Source organism: Saimiri boliviensis, chromosome 4 (genome assembly GCF_048565385.1).
Source record: "Saimiri boliviensis isolate mSaiBol1 chromosome 4, mSaiBol1.pri, whole genome shotgun sequence".
NCBI classification, from domain to species: Eukaryota; Metazoa; Chordata; class Mammalia; order Primates; family Cebidae; genus Saimiri; species Saimiri boliviensis.
Window position 1 is genome coordinate 141,213,906 of NC_133452.1, and position 13,234 is coordinate 141,227,139.

The 13,234-nt window shown below is 38.1% G+C and overlaps 1 protein-coding gene across 3 annotated transcripts in view; it reads right to left on the bottom strand.

Moving 5' to 3' along the window:
* The window catches only part of MYLK4 (myosin light chain kinase family member 4), a 113,047-nt gene that overhangs the window by 92,153 nt on the left and 7,660 nt on the right, over nt 1-13,234 (bottom strand). Inside the window, exon 1 of one of the 3 annotated variants that reach the window (XM_010338095.3) lies at nt 1,247-1,432. The exons of the other annotated variants lie outside the window; for them this stretch is intronic. Coding sequence (XP_010336397.3) covers nt 1,247-1,293 — 47 coding nt within the window. The 5' untranslated portion in view covers nt 1,294-1,432. Of the gene's footprint in view, nt 1-1,246; nt 1,433-13,234 lie in introns of those variants that run through there. 3 annotated transcript variants of the gene reach the window in all.

The following is a 13,234-nucleotide window of genomic DNA, read 5'->3' on the forward strand; positions in this document are numbered from 1 at the left end:
AGAATTTGGAAGTCTCTCCTGTTTAAACTGGAGAGCGGATCCAAAATTAAGGAGAGAAATGCTAATATTCATATCGAGTTTCCAACATTGGAACTTTCAAAGAAAAAAAATTTTTTTTTCACTTTAAAACTACAAAAGCGAACAGTAAAAAGCAATGTTGAGTTTCACTGGGTGACGAAAATGCTCCTCATTGCCTAAAATAAGCCGTGGATCAAGCAGCCAGTTTAAATGTAAAATACAAAGTATCTTTGGGTTTAATTGGAACTGCAGGTTTTGCAGCCCCGTGGGAAGGGGTCTCTCCTGCTTCCCCTGGCCTCCCTCTTCAGAGGGATCTCCCCCAAATGAGTCCCTTTCCAGATCTCTTCTCTACCTACGTCTTAACATGTGTGCGGTGTTTGTGACAGAAAAGTGTTTCCTTACGGTCCTCTCACGTGGGCAGCGTACCCAGATACCTTTCTTTGCAGCTGCATTCACAGCTATGTACTGAGATGTTCAGAGTCCTTTCACTTTCCTTAAAATACTTTCCTCACAAATGAAGTAATGCAAGATACATAATATGCCTTGATACTGGAGCATATACGCATGTCTATATGTACACATCACTTGATTGCATAGAGGCAGAGAGAGGGAGAGAGGAAAGATTTTAATTTGTGCTAGTTCCGCATGGCTGACTACGGAGGCCCCCTGGTGGAGATATTTTGAAAAGCGCCTCTATGAGCATTTTCTCACCTTAAAAACCGTATTGTAATCCTCACCACAAAACTCAGTATTTTGTTTCCTCACCTCCTATAGTAAAATGATACTCTTGAGCGCCAAAGCATTTAAAATTCACTGTTCTAAAAAGTTACACTTATCCACATAAAGAGCTTACATTCAAACAAAAAAAAATGCAAATATTAATACTATTAACCAGAGCTCTACAGATACTTTACAGACCATTCCTAGCATTCTTTCAAATTGCCCTGAAAAAAAAATTATTAAAATAAGGAAATAAATGCATGGCTATTTCTAAAGCAAACTATGACTAAAATGCTATGGTTAATTACAGATGAAACTCAAGTTGGATCAGGAAGCCACACAAAATTAATGTATTAAAACAAAAGCTTAGGTTTAAAACACAATAATTTTGCAAAGAAATATTAAACATTAAGCTCTACCTGAATTTTGTTACAATTTGTTATTGAAGACAACTTCGAAAAAAAGAAAGGAGATTTGGGAGATTATAGTAATAAACAAAAATAATTACCACTGATAGAACATCGAAGAGCTTGAGCCACTCCAAGTGTAGAGCATACATTCCAGAAGGTAAAGAGAAATTTCATGGAATTCAAACTGACTATAGAAGTCTCTGGTAAAAGTTTTGACTCTCAGTCGTATAAATCTTCTGACAAGACAAGTGTTCACTACGAGAGGAAGTATCTTCTCTCTCAAATGCCACTTTGAGCCCCTGTTTAAATTAATATGGCCCTTGATCTCATGTTGCTCAGCTGTTGCCTTCTTAGTCAGATGGGGAAGAATATTAATTTTAGACACCAGGCTTTTCAAGGCCGATGGCTCCATTTCAGAGGTCAGGTAAGGAGAGGACGAACCGGGAGCACTGGATGAAATATCACCTTGACCTTTCCCTCGTACCAGTGTGGCAATACTCTCGGATTTACAAAGCTAGATTTGTCCTCGGCCATCATCTGCCCGGCCCCTCTGCCCCTTTCAGACTCAGGATTATTTAAGTGCTCGTTAAATTTCCCCCAGTCGGGAAAATTCCAGGCGTGGAAACTCCACAGCCACCTCTGTTTGCCCATCTTATGCTTTGAGCATATCCAACTGCAATACAGAAGATCTTCTGAAAGCAGTTAGCAAGTTTGTTTTAATTTTCTCAGTCCTTAAAGATGTTTGCAATGTCTCCAGCCATTTATAGCTCTAGGGAAAGGTTAAAGGCACAGGCACCCAGGAAACAGGAATGAATTTTTCATAAATTCTCCTTAAGCAACACTGGGACTTCCCCCGTAGTTTTTTGCACAGACCAAGAAAGGGGAGTTTCAACCTGCTTGCCCCAACTCTCACAGAAGTGCATGCCTAGATTCATTGAAGTGGCATAAAAAACTTGATTGCCCAGAGGCTGGACTTCGTACTCTAGACAACTCTGCAATTTTTCAGGACCCGCACAATTGTCACCTCTTATTTGGAGCCTGTGTCAGCCCCTCTATGCCCCATTATAACACCAGCCTCTATGCCTCTTCTGCTCCAAAAAAAAAAAAAAAATCCTTATTTTTAATTCAGATTAATGCATTCCATGTGAAATAAAAATACACATTTTTCCGTTTTATGTAGTACTAATGACTTACAGCAAAATCTTTTTAAAAACACAAAACATTTGTTATTTTTCAGATTAGAGAGCTTTGTTCTTCAGGAAAAGAAATGAAGTGGAACTATAAATTTGTGAGAGATAAATTATCTGACAAAATTATTATACAAAGACTAAGCTGATTTGAGGTTATCAATTTTGTTAGTATAAATTATGTTGTGTAAAAGTACTGATAAGGTGGCAAATGCTTTGCCAGAAGCAAAATGTGTCTGGGCTGCTGCTGATCCAACCACATCCTCCACCCAGACCACCACCACACAAAATCAGTCTTTCCATCTCCTTGGCTCCAGCAAACCAACCACAGGCTCGAGTGAGCCTGAGGCCAGGAGAATCTGCTCCTTTGCTTATTCTTTTGTAATAAACTTTTCCTTTCAGAGTAGTTTTACATCTACAGAAAAGGTGCAAAGGTAATTCAGAGAGTTTCCCTTGCCCTGCACCCCAAATCCTCTGTTTTTCACATCATCTTACCTTGGTCTGGTATACTTGTCACAATTAATGAACCATAGTGAACATTATTATTACATAAACTCAATACTTTATTGCTGTTGGTTCCCCCCCCACCCACCTCAGATGCCCTTTTTCTGTTCCAGAATCCCATGCAGGATTCCAAATTACATTTAGAATCAGGATTTATGATAGATTGGGTAAGAGATGTGAAAGAAAGATGGTAGACACCTTTGCAAAAAGCCCATTAAACATTCAAGTTGAATAGGCTGTGGAGATAGAGATCTGAGTTCAGGGGAGGGGTGCAGGCTGGAGATAAGAATTTGGAAGTCATCCACATATAGATATTTCCATGCACAATATACACTCAATACATATTTGATTAATTACTAGACAGAACGATCTTTAATGTGTCTACTTGCCTTAAAAAACAAGTCAATTAAAAGAATCCATGCTACTTGTCCTCTAAAATTAGTGACAGTTGTCTGGTTCTGCTAGTGACAGTTGTCTGGTTCTGCTACATCACACTGTTCCCAGCTTTTGATGGCAGAGGACGAGCTCACTGCTGGTACAACACTTGACCACAAAAAAACTGGTTATACATGCACATTCATTCTGGTCTATTGGCCTAGCCTCAGGACCCTAAGCCCATACCCGTAACATATTCTGCACGCTTAAAGATGCTCTTACACCTGGAAAAATTCATTAGTAAGGAATATGAGCAGGCCCAGTAATACTTTTCCGGTATTTCCATATTTTGGAGTTATACATCTTTAAAAAAAAAAAAAACTAACATCAGGAAAATAGCACCCTACAGAGCAATGGAAAAGAATCCCTAGATTCTTTTCAAGGGACATTTCCATTAGCTGAGTAAGAGACTGTGCTGTCAAAGGAGCCACAGGAAGAAACATCATCACAGCTCTTGTCTACTGCTTGGCATTGAAACCCACCTGGACTGCACTGAGAGTTTTTGTTTCCACACAGCATTCTGAATGTTTCCAGAACAAGGCCTCTTGAATGTTTACACACAAAAGTGAAGCAACAACACAATTACCAAAACCCAAATAAGCCACTGCCTCCGTTATCCACATTACAATAGAACTTCCTCGCTTTCAAAAAGCACCGCTGAATACGACCCATAAAAGCAAAGATTGATCAATTGCAGTTCTTCAGAATTCAAAACATTTGGCTTTGAAAAGGCACTATTAGGAAAATGAAGACACCGTTATGAAAATAAGAAGACCAGCTACAGATGTGTAGAAAATACTGTGAAGTCACATACTTGACAAAGGACTGTGTCCAGCACAAATAATAAACTCTTACAACTTAATTATAGGATGACAAAACATTCCAGTTTTTTAAATGGACAAAAGATTATAATAGACATCACCAAAGAAGATATAAAAATGGTTAATAAGCACACGAAAACAATACTGAAAACCAGTCATCAGGAAGATGCAAATTAAAACCGTAATGAAACATCATTTCACACCCACTAGGAGAGCTGTAATAATCATGAAAAAATAATAAGAGAGAAGCTGGATGTGGTGGCTCACACTTGTAATCCCAGCACTTTGGGAGGCCAAGGCGGGAAAATCACTTGAGCCCAGGAGTTTGGGACCAGCCTGGGCAACATAGCGAGACCCCATCTCTATATAAAAAAAAAAAAAATAGAGAAAAGCAAGTGTTGACATGGATGTGGAAAAACTGCAACCCTCACCAAATATGTTGAAGGGAATGTAAAATGGTACAGGTGTTTTATAAAAGAGGTTGACAGTTTCTTAAAAAGTTATTTCCCATATGACCTAGAAATTCTTCTCCTAGGTATCTACCCAAGAGAAATGAAAACCTATGAACACAGAAAACATGGAACATGAATGTTCACAGTAGCATTATTGTTCACAGTAGCATTATTGTTTTCAGCCGAAAACTGAAAACAACCAAAATGTCCATCAGATGCTTTGGGGACTAGGAAAAGATAATGTAATATACCCATACAAATGGAATACTACTCAGTAATTAATAGGAATGAAATACTGGTAACTACTACAACATGAATGAGCAAAAACATTGTGCTAATTGAAAAACAAACAAACAAACAAACAGAAACATAGACCACAGACTGTATGATTCCATTTGTATGAAGTGCCCAGAAAAGGCAAATCTATAGACATAGAAAGCAGACTGGTGGTTGCCTGGGGCTGGGTGCAGGAATGGGGGTAAACTGCAAACAGAATCTTACCAGATGATGTGTTGTCGTGATGACCGTATGGCTCATTAAGTTTCTTAAAACAGCGTAGAATTGTGCACTTCAGATGGGTGAATTTTATAATATGTAAATTATACTTCAATAGAGTCATTAAGAAAAAAGAAAACCCAACAATACAATTAATAAAAATTAAGGTTGTTAAAAGGAGAGAAAAAAAACTGAACACTTTGTGGCCGTCTGTCCCCAGTGACCAAGGCTGGATTCCAGGGAAACGTAAATTATATTCCACACTTGCCAGGTCACCTAGGGCCAAAGAAACAGAAATGGTGAGCAGGAGACAGGACTCTCATGCTTTTCTTCTGCTGGCATAAATATCACATAATGTAAGATTTTGCGATTAATAGAAAAATTAATTGTAATTTAAAATTTTCTCTCTCTTATTTTCTGCTTGGAGATAGGATACTTTGAGCAAGAAGGATAATGTTATAGAATATTCAGTTTTTACAGGAAAGTTTGATATTAGACCATTAAAATGTCTAAATGGCAACAATTAGCTAAGTATTATGAAATTTAAAAATGCAAATAAAATAGGCTTTAAAAATTAGATTAAAATATGTATTGGATCATTTAAAATTAATATTTTTCAGAAATATTAAATAATGTTCCATTTATTACCTCTATAGTAGCTATATAAATTGTTCCTTTAATTATATCCCTTAAACTTTCTTATAAACATCAAGTTGAGGTATTGTTTAGAAAACAACAAGTGTAATATTTCAATGGGAACAAAGTACATTACTCAAAACTACTCATAAATTCATAGATGACTTTAATATTGTTTTTGTTAAGTACTTGTCCTTCCTCACACCTTTTTAAAACTTTCAACCCTACATAGACTTTGCAAGCATAGTACAATGAATACTTATACATCCTTCACCCATATTCACCAAATGTGTTTTCCCTGTTTGTTCTCTCTCTCTTATGCAAGTAAGTTGTATATCTCATGAAACTTTACCCCTATATGAATTGCTATATGTTTCCTGAGAAAAAAAGACACGTTCTCACATAACAGAATCTATTCAAAAATCATATAGTGCATTTAATCACCATGTCTTTTTAGTCTTTTATCTATTTAGGAAATAGTCATTCCATCTTTTTAATTTAATTTTATTTGAAACAGTGTCTCACTCTGTGGCCTGTGCTGGAGTGCAGTGGCGTGAACACAGCTCACTGCAGCCTTGACCTTGGCTCAAGGGATCCTCCTGCCTCAGCCCCACAAGTAACTGGAACTATAGGCAGGCACCACCATGCTGGGTTAAGTTTTGTATTTTTTGCGAAGATAAGCCTCCCTAGTCTCTCCTGCTCTTTTTTTTAATCCTCCATGACATTGTTATTTTTTGAGTCTTCAGACAAATTGATTCATAAAACATCTCTCAATTCTAATTTGTTTTTAAAAAATTATGAGATCACACCCACATTAATATACTTCTATTGTGTCTTTGTTCTTGGAGCCAGGTTATACCTGAGCATGAAAACTACAGAAGTGACACTGTATCTTCTTCAGAAGATCACAAAAGGTGGCATATGATGTCAGTTTGTGCTATTATTTGTGATGTCAAATTTGGTGATCTGATTAAGGTTGTGTCCACCAGGCTTCTCAAATGTAAAATTAACCCTTTTATTTTTGTGATTGATAAGTAACTTGTGGGAACTTGTAGGTATCATGTTCCCCAACACTGCATCACCCAATGTTTCTTAGTATGTATCACTGAGAATCAGTGATCACCATAGTGACTGTGAAATGATTTTCTAATTCTACCACTTCTTCTATACTTATTAATTGGTATTCTTTTATAAAGAAGAGCTTTCCATCCCCATCCTGAACCTTGCTCTTTTTAGTATCAGGATGAGCTCATGACCTTTCAGATTTATATATTTGCCATTTATTTTTTAAAATCAGTAGAGATGGGTTTTCACCATGTTGGCCAGGCTGGTCTTGAATTCCTGACCTCAGGTGATCCACTCACCTCGGCCTCCCGAAGTGCTGGGATTATAGCTGTGAGCCATCGTGCCCAGCCTCGTGGCCTTTAAAAAATGGATATACATGCCCTACATTCTTTATTTTGATGCTCTAATTGTCCCAGAATGGCCAATGGAAGTACCTTTGAGCTAGCTCCTATGTACTTTTGGCATGTCATTATTATTTTTTGAGCTCTTCATTACTTTCTATACTGTTTTCACCCTATTTCTGAATTTTGCCATTTCTTCAAGGAGCCCTCCTTCCTCTTAAGTAGAATAGTATTTAGAAATCAAGCCCTGGGCACCAGCAGTGTTTTTTCTACTGGGGTGTCACTGCTCCTAGATACTTCAGAGGATAGAGCAAGGAAATATAATTGTTTAAAAACATTATGAGTTCACGCTCATATTAATATATTTCTAATTCCAACCCAACATCATAGAATTCTTTCCACCCTTTCCCCATAACACATACATAATCCCCTCCCACTGATTCTTTAAGCCTAAAAATTTTAAACATGAGAAAACACAAAATAAAATGCTGGCTACAAGGTAAAATTCATGCTTCCGTTGTGACTATCCATTCTAAACAACTGAGGAAAGTCTAAGGATGTTCATTTCCAATATTTAAAAATCCCACGCTACAGCATGAGTCATCATTTTCTAGTTTTAGGAACTGGAGGAAGAATATGTTTATATTTACATTCTTGGGAATGCTTTCCTACCTTCTAAATTGGAAGTGGATTTCAGAGCTAGAATAAACTTATGATCGTAACAAGGCATGAAATTACAGAAGTGCAAAGTCCAAGTCATGCTCTTCTGACCAAATGTTGGCCTGCTTGTCCGAAGAGGGTAAGGTTCAGGGGAGAAATTTTCCACACGGAAAAACACTGCCATAGGGTGTGCATTAATGGCTGATGGGCAGTTTGGTGAAAACACACACTCTCAGAGGTATTTCTTTCTTATTTAAAAGTTGTATTTTTAGGTCGAAAATCAATTGAGCTATTACGTAATGGCTCATAATAGGTTGCTAGCTTTTATTCTCTATGTGCAAAATATTGAAGATTCTGGGGTGCAAAAGGAACATGGCAGCTTGTAAAATGGTAAAAAGGCATTATAAGCCCCAGTTAGTACATGGAAAACATCTTCAGTGTGACTGAAGCCTGGGAGGGAGAAGGCAGATGGCAGCCTTGTACACTTCTACTGAAAATGCATATTGCTCTAATTTTTATGGACGGGAACTTGGCCATGCCCTTTGACCCTGCAATTGCGTTTCTAAGAATTTTACCTCAAAGAAATACAGTTGTACACAAAATATTATCTCTGAAGGTATCATCATAACATTTGTTATATACAGAACACTGAAATAGAACCTAAGTACAAGAGTTGGTAAAATAGATAGGGTACTACCATAAAAAAAAATACTAGGCTTCTATTAGTCATGTGTCAATGTTATCGTCAGGGGAAAAAGGGCAGATCAGGGCACAGTAGATGCAATAGGATCCGAATTTTAACTGAAAAAAGATGCAGTGTCAATACATAGCAGAAGAATGATAATACAGAGATCCATAGCTAAATAGATAAGACTGCTGCACCAAATATGGGCTTGTGCTTTCCTAATCATATATTTCCTTCTTAATTTTTTTTTAAAAAATGTCAAAATAAATTTCCCAGCATAGTAGGAAAGTCCCGGGCCTTGGAGACAGCCTAGGCTTCAGTTCAAGCTCTACTAGCTGCGTCTTCCTGAGCCTCAGTGTTTCCTATTTGTTAAGTGAGGATACCAACATTTACCTATGGGGTTGTTGAGGGGTAAAACATGAGATAAAGGCTGGGCGCGGTGGCTCACACCTGTAATCCCAGCACTTTGGGAGGCTGAGGTGGGTAGATCACGAGGTCAAGAGATCGAGAGCATCCTGGTCAACATGGTGAAACCCCATCTCTACTAAAAATACAAAAAAAAAAAAAAAAATTAGCTGGGCATGGTGGCGCACGCCTGTAGCCCCAGCTACTTGGGAGGCTGAGGCAGGAGAATTGCCTGAACCCAGGAGGAGGAGGTTGCGGTGAGCCGAGATCGCACCATTGCACTCCAGCCTGGGTAACAAGAGCGAAACTCCGTCTCAAAAAAATAAATAAATAAAATAAAATAAAAATAAAAAACATGAGATAAAAATGGTTCATGCATCAGAGAGACTTAACAAATGACAGCCTTTATGGTTATCATTGGTAATATTATTGCTATTGATGTTACCAAATCTCATAAGAAATGAAAGATTATTGGCTGAAAAATTTAGAGCCAAGATTCTAAGGAGGAAAAACATTCCAGAGTAGCTCAGTTTTCTTCATCAACAGTATAACATCACTTACTGTTATTGTACACCAGGGCCTCAGCAGTTGCAAAATGAAGTCACAGGAACTTAAAATATTTCCTTTTAACAGGACTTATATATTAAATATATATTACATATGTATATAGGAAAACAGATATTTTTGATAATATACAAATGTTATATAAGTATGCATGATATATAATACGTAAGATATATGACAATAAAAGATATATGTATCTTTTATTGGAAGATATAGATATATGGAAAGTACATAAAACCATAGATACTATTTAATGAATAGTTATAAAAGCAATACTCATAAAGTCACCACCAGATCAAGAATCCCCAAATTCCAAAATCCCATCCTTTTGCCCTTCCCAAGCTAACCACTAATCTGAAACTTTTCAATCATTTCCTTGATTTTCCTTGCAGTTGTACATTTACATGTGCACTGTAAACGTATAGCTTTGTTTTGGCAGTTTGCATTTGTTCGAATGTATTCACACTGTATTATTTTCTTAGTTTTTCCTCCAGTCAAAACTGTCTTTGATCCATCATATTGTTGTATATAGTGTGCATAGATGTCTCTGTAGTTTTCATTACTATGTAGTATTTTGTTGTATGAATATTATAAAATATATATCTATTCACTGACGGACATTTGGCTGTTTTCCATTTGGGGCTGCTATGAAAACCAGTGTGCAGGCATGAAGTACATACACTTAAATCTATACACCAATTTACACTCCTACCTCTAAGAATTCTCCTGTTGCTCTAGAGCAGGCGCCCCCAAACTTTTTACACAGACCCTCAGACCGTTGGAGGGCCGCCACATACTGTGCTCCTCTCACTGACCACCAATGAAAGAGGTGCCCCTTCCTGAAGTGCGGCGGGGGGCCGGATAAATGGCCTCAGGGGGCTACATGCGGCCCTTGGGCTGTAGTTTGGGGACGCCTGCTCTAGAGCTTGAAGATTTAGTTTTTGCTAATCTAGTGGGTGCAATAATACATCATTTTTAAATTTAAATTGCATTTCTCTGATTACTAGAGTTGAAGAGTTTCTTTTTTGTTGCTATTTTTAGAGACAGAGTCTCACTCTGTCACCCAGGCTGGGGTGCCATGGCATATAGCTCACTGTAGCCTTGAATCCCTGGGCTCAAGTGATCCTCCCACTTTAGCCTTCCAAGTAGCTAGGACCACAGGTGCACACCACCACGCTAAGCTAATTTTTAAAATGTTTTTTGTAGAGATGGAGGTCTTGCTTCCTTGCCTAGGTTTGTCTTCAACTTCTGAGTTCAAGTGATCCTCCTGCCTTGGCCTCTCAAAGTGCTGGGATTACAGGCATATACCACTGGACCAGCCAAGATTTTCTCAAATGCATATTTGGTCACTTGGTCTCTGTTTTTTATGAAGTACATATGTATGTTCTTTACTCCCTTTTAATTAAATTTTCTACTTTTTTTTTTCTTTTTGTGGAGAACGGGGTCTTGATACATTGCCCAAGCAGGTCTTGAACTCCTGGGCTCAAGCTATCCTCCTGCCTCTGCGTCCCTAAGAGCTGGGATTACAGGTGTGAGCCATAGGGCCCGCCAATTTTCTACTATTTTCTTGTCATTATGTAGGACTTATTCTACAACCTACACACTGCTTGACAGTAATGTGTGTTTCAGATGCCTTCTCCCTCTCTGTGCGATGTATTTTCACTCTTTCTTGTAGTATCTTCTGATAAATAAACAGATCTTCATTTTCATGTAGTAAGATGTATTCAATTTTTCCTTTTATGGTTAGTGCATTATTTTTTAAAAAGAAACCCTTTCCTCATCAATGATATTTTTACCATTTAACATGATAGTGGTGCTGGTTTGAGGAAAAAAAAAAATCATCATGTTAAAAAGATAACCTTCTCTATTTTACTAGATTTTTTTTAAAATCAGAGACTGAAGTAAACTTTTAACAAAAGTCACTTCACATTCCACTTTATAAGATACAGAGAACTGATCTTTCCGATAATTTGAAAATCTAGTTGGCCCTTCATTTCCACATGTTCCGCACCCACTCATTCAACCAACTGTGGATCAAAAATTCGGGAAAAAATAAGAAACAGCAGTACAGTAACAAAAAATAATGCAAATAAAAAAGCAACACAGTATAATAGCTATTTACATAGCATGTACATTGTGTTAAGTATCACAAGTAATCTAGGGATGATTTAAAATATGAGAGTACATGCATAGGTTATAAAAAGCGATACAGTATAACTACTTACGTAACATTTACGTTGTATTAGGTATTCTAAGTAATCTAGAGATGATTTGAACTATATGGGAGTATGTGCAGAGTTTTATTATAAAGTTTTATTAGAAGTTTTCTTACAAAGGAAACACACAGGGTGAAGGGCAGGAGGGTCCCAGACACAGAGTTTCCATATCCTCTCCTTGCAGAATCCAGGCACACCACCCTCCCAGCACATTAGCACATTCACAACCAGGAAGCTCCACAGAGCTTCTGTGTCCAGAGTTTTTACTGAGGTTTCATTATGTAGGCCTGACTGATTAAATCATTGACCAAGCAATCAAATTCAATTTCTAGCCCCAGAGATTGATTTGGTCCCAAGTTCCAACCTTAGGGAGCCACTAGGAGTTAGCATTATAAAGGCATTATAAAGGCACATTATAAAGGCACTATTCATTAGCATTATAAAGCCACTCCTAGCACTCAGGAAATCCCATGGGATTCTGAAGATCTGTGCCAGGAGCCAGGGAGAAAGGCTGAATATACTCCTTTTTATACTACGAGTATCAATGGAAAGTCACTTAAAACTAGTAAGAGTTCACAAAAAAGCCAAGTATGAAAGAAATTAACAAAAAGTCAAGGCATTTCTTTTATATCAATAAAGGGCAGTAACAGAGTAAATAAAAGGTTCTACTTACAATAGCAAGAAAATATATAAAATGTGTTAGAATAAACAATATGAAATGTGGCACAGGTTCCAGAAGATGTAGTGGAAAGATAAGAAGAGAAAGGAACATGAGGTTGAGTTCGGGGAGAGTAATCAGAGTAGGAAGAATAGATGACCATAGGACTAACTTTGAGGATGCTGACTAAAGATGGCAGGGATGTGAGTCATGTGGGATTAACTGGACTCAACTGTCCAGCATACCTTACGTATGAAAATGAGGGTGCAAGATGATGCCTAAAGGTTCGCTAATACTAGGACGCTTATAAAATACCTGCTCGTAGGCACTGCAGCCAAGCTGACTCTACTTGTGGTTACTGACAGAAGGTCTATCTGAGTCACCACTGACTCTATCCCCCCCATTCTGACTCTGGGGAAGGAAGACAGAGGAGATGGTTGCACACTTAAAAGTAAACCACTGAGGCCACCTGCAGACAATTCAACAGTGAGGTATTAAAGGAGAAAATGGGGGCCGGGCGCGGTGGCTCAAGCCTGTAATCCCAGCACTTTGGGAGGCCGAGGCGGGTGGATCACGAGGTCGAGAGATCGAGACCATCCTGGTCAACATGGTGAAACCCCGTCTCTACTAAAGATACAAAAAATTAGCTGGGCATGGTGGCGCTTGCCTGTAATCCCAGCTACTCAGGAGGCTGAGGCGGGAGAATTGCCTGAACCCAGGAGGCGGAGGTTGGGGTGAGCCGAGATTGCGCCATTGCACTCCAGGCTGGGTAACAAGGGCAAAACTCCGTCTCAAAAAAAAAAAAAAAAAAGGAGAAAATGGAAGCCTAGGTTTCTGCTTTACATTGATGTCATCTTCTGGGACCTTATAATATATGAGTTTAAATTTATTTGTATTTATGGTGATCTGAAAAGAACGTTTAAACATGGTCGTCAAAGCAATAGAAGAGGAGGGGTGATTTT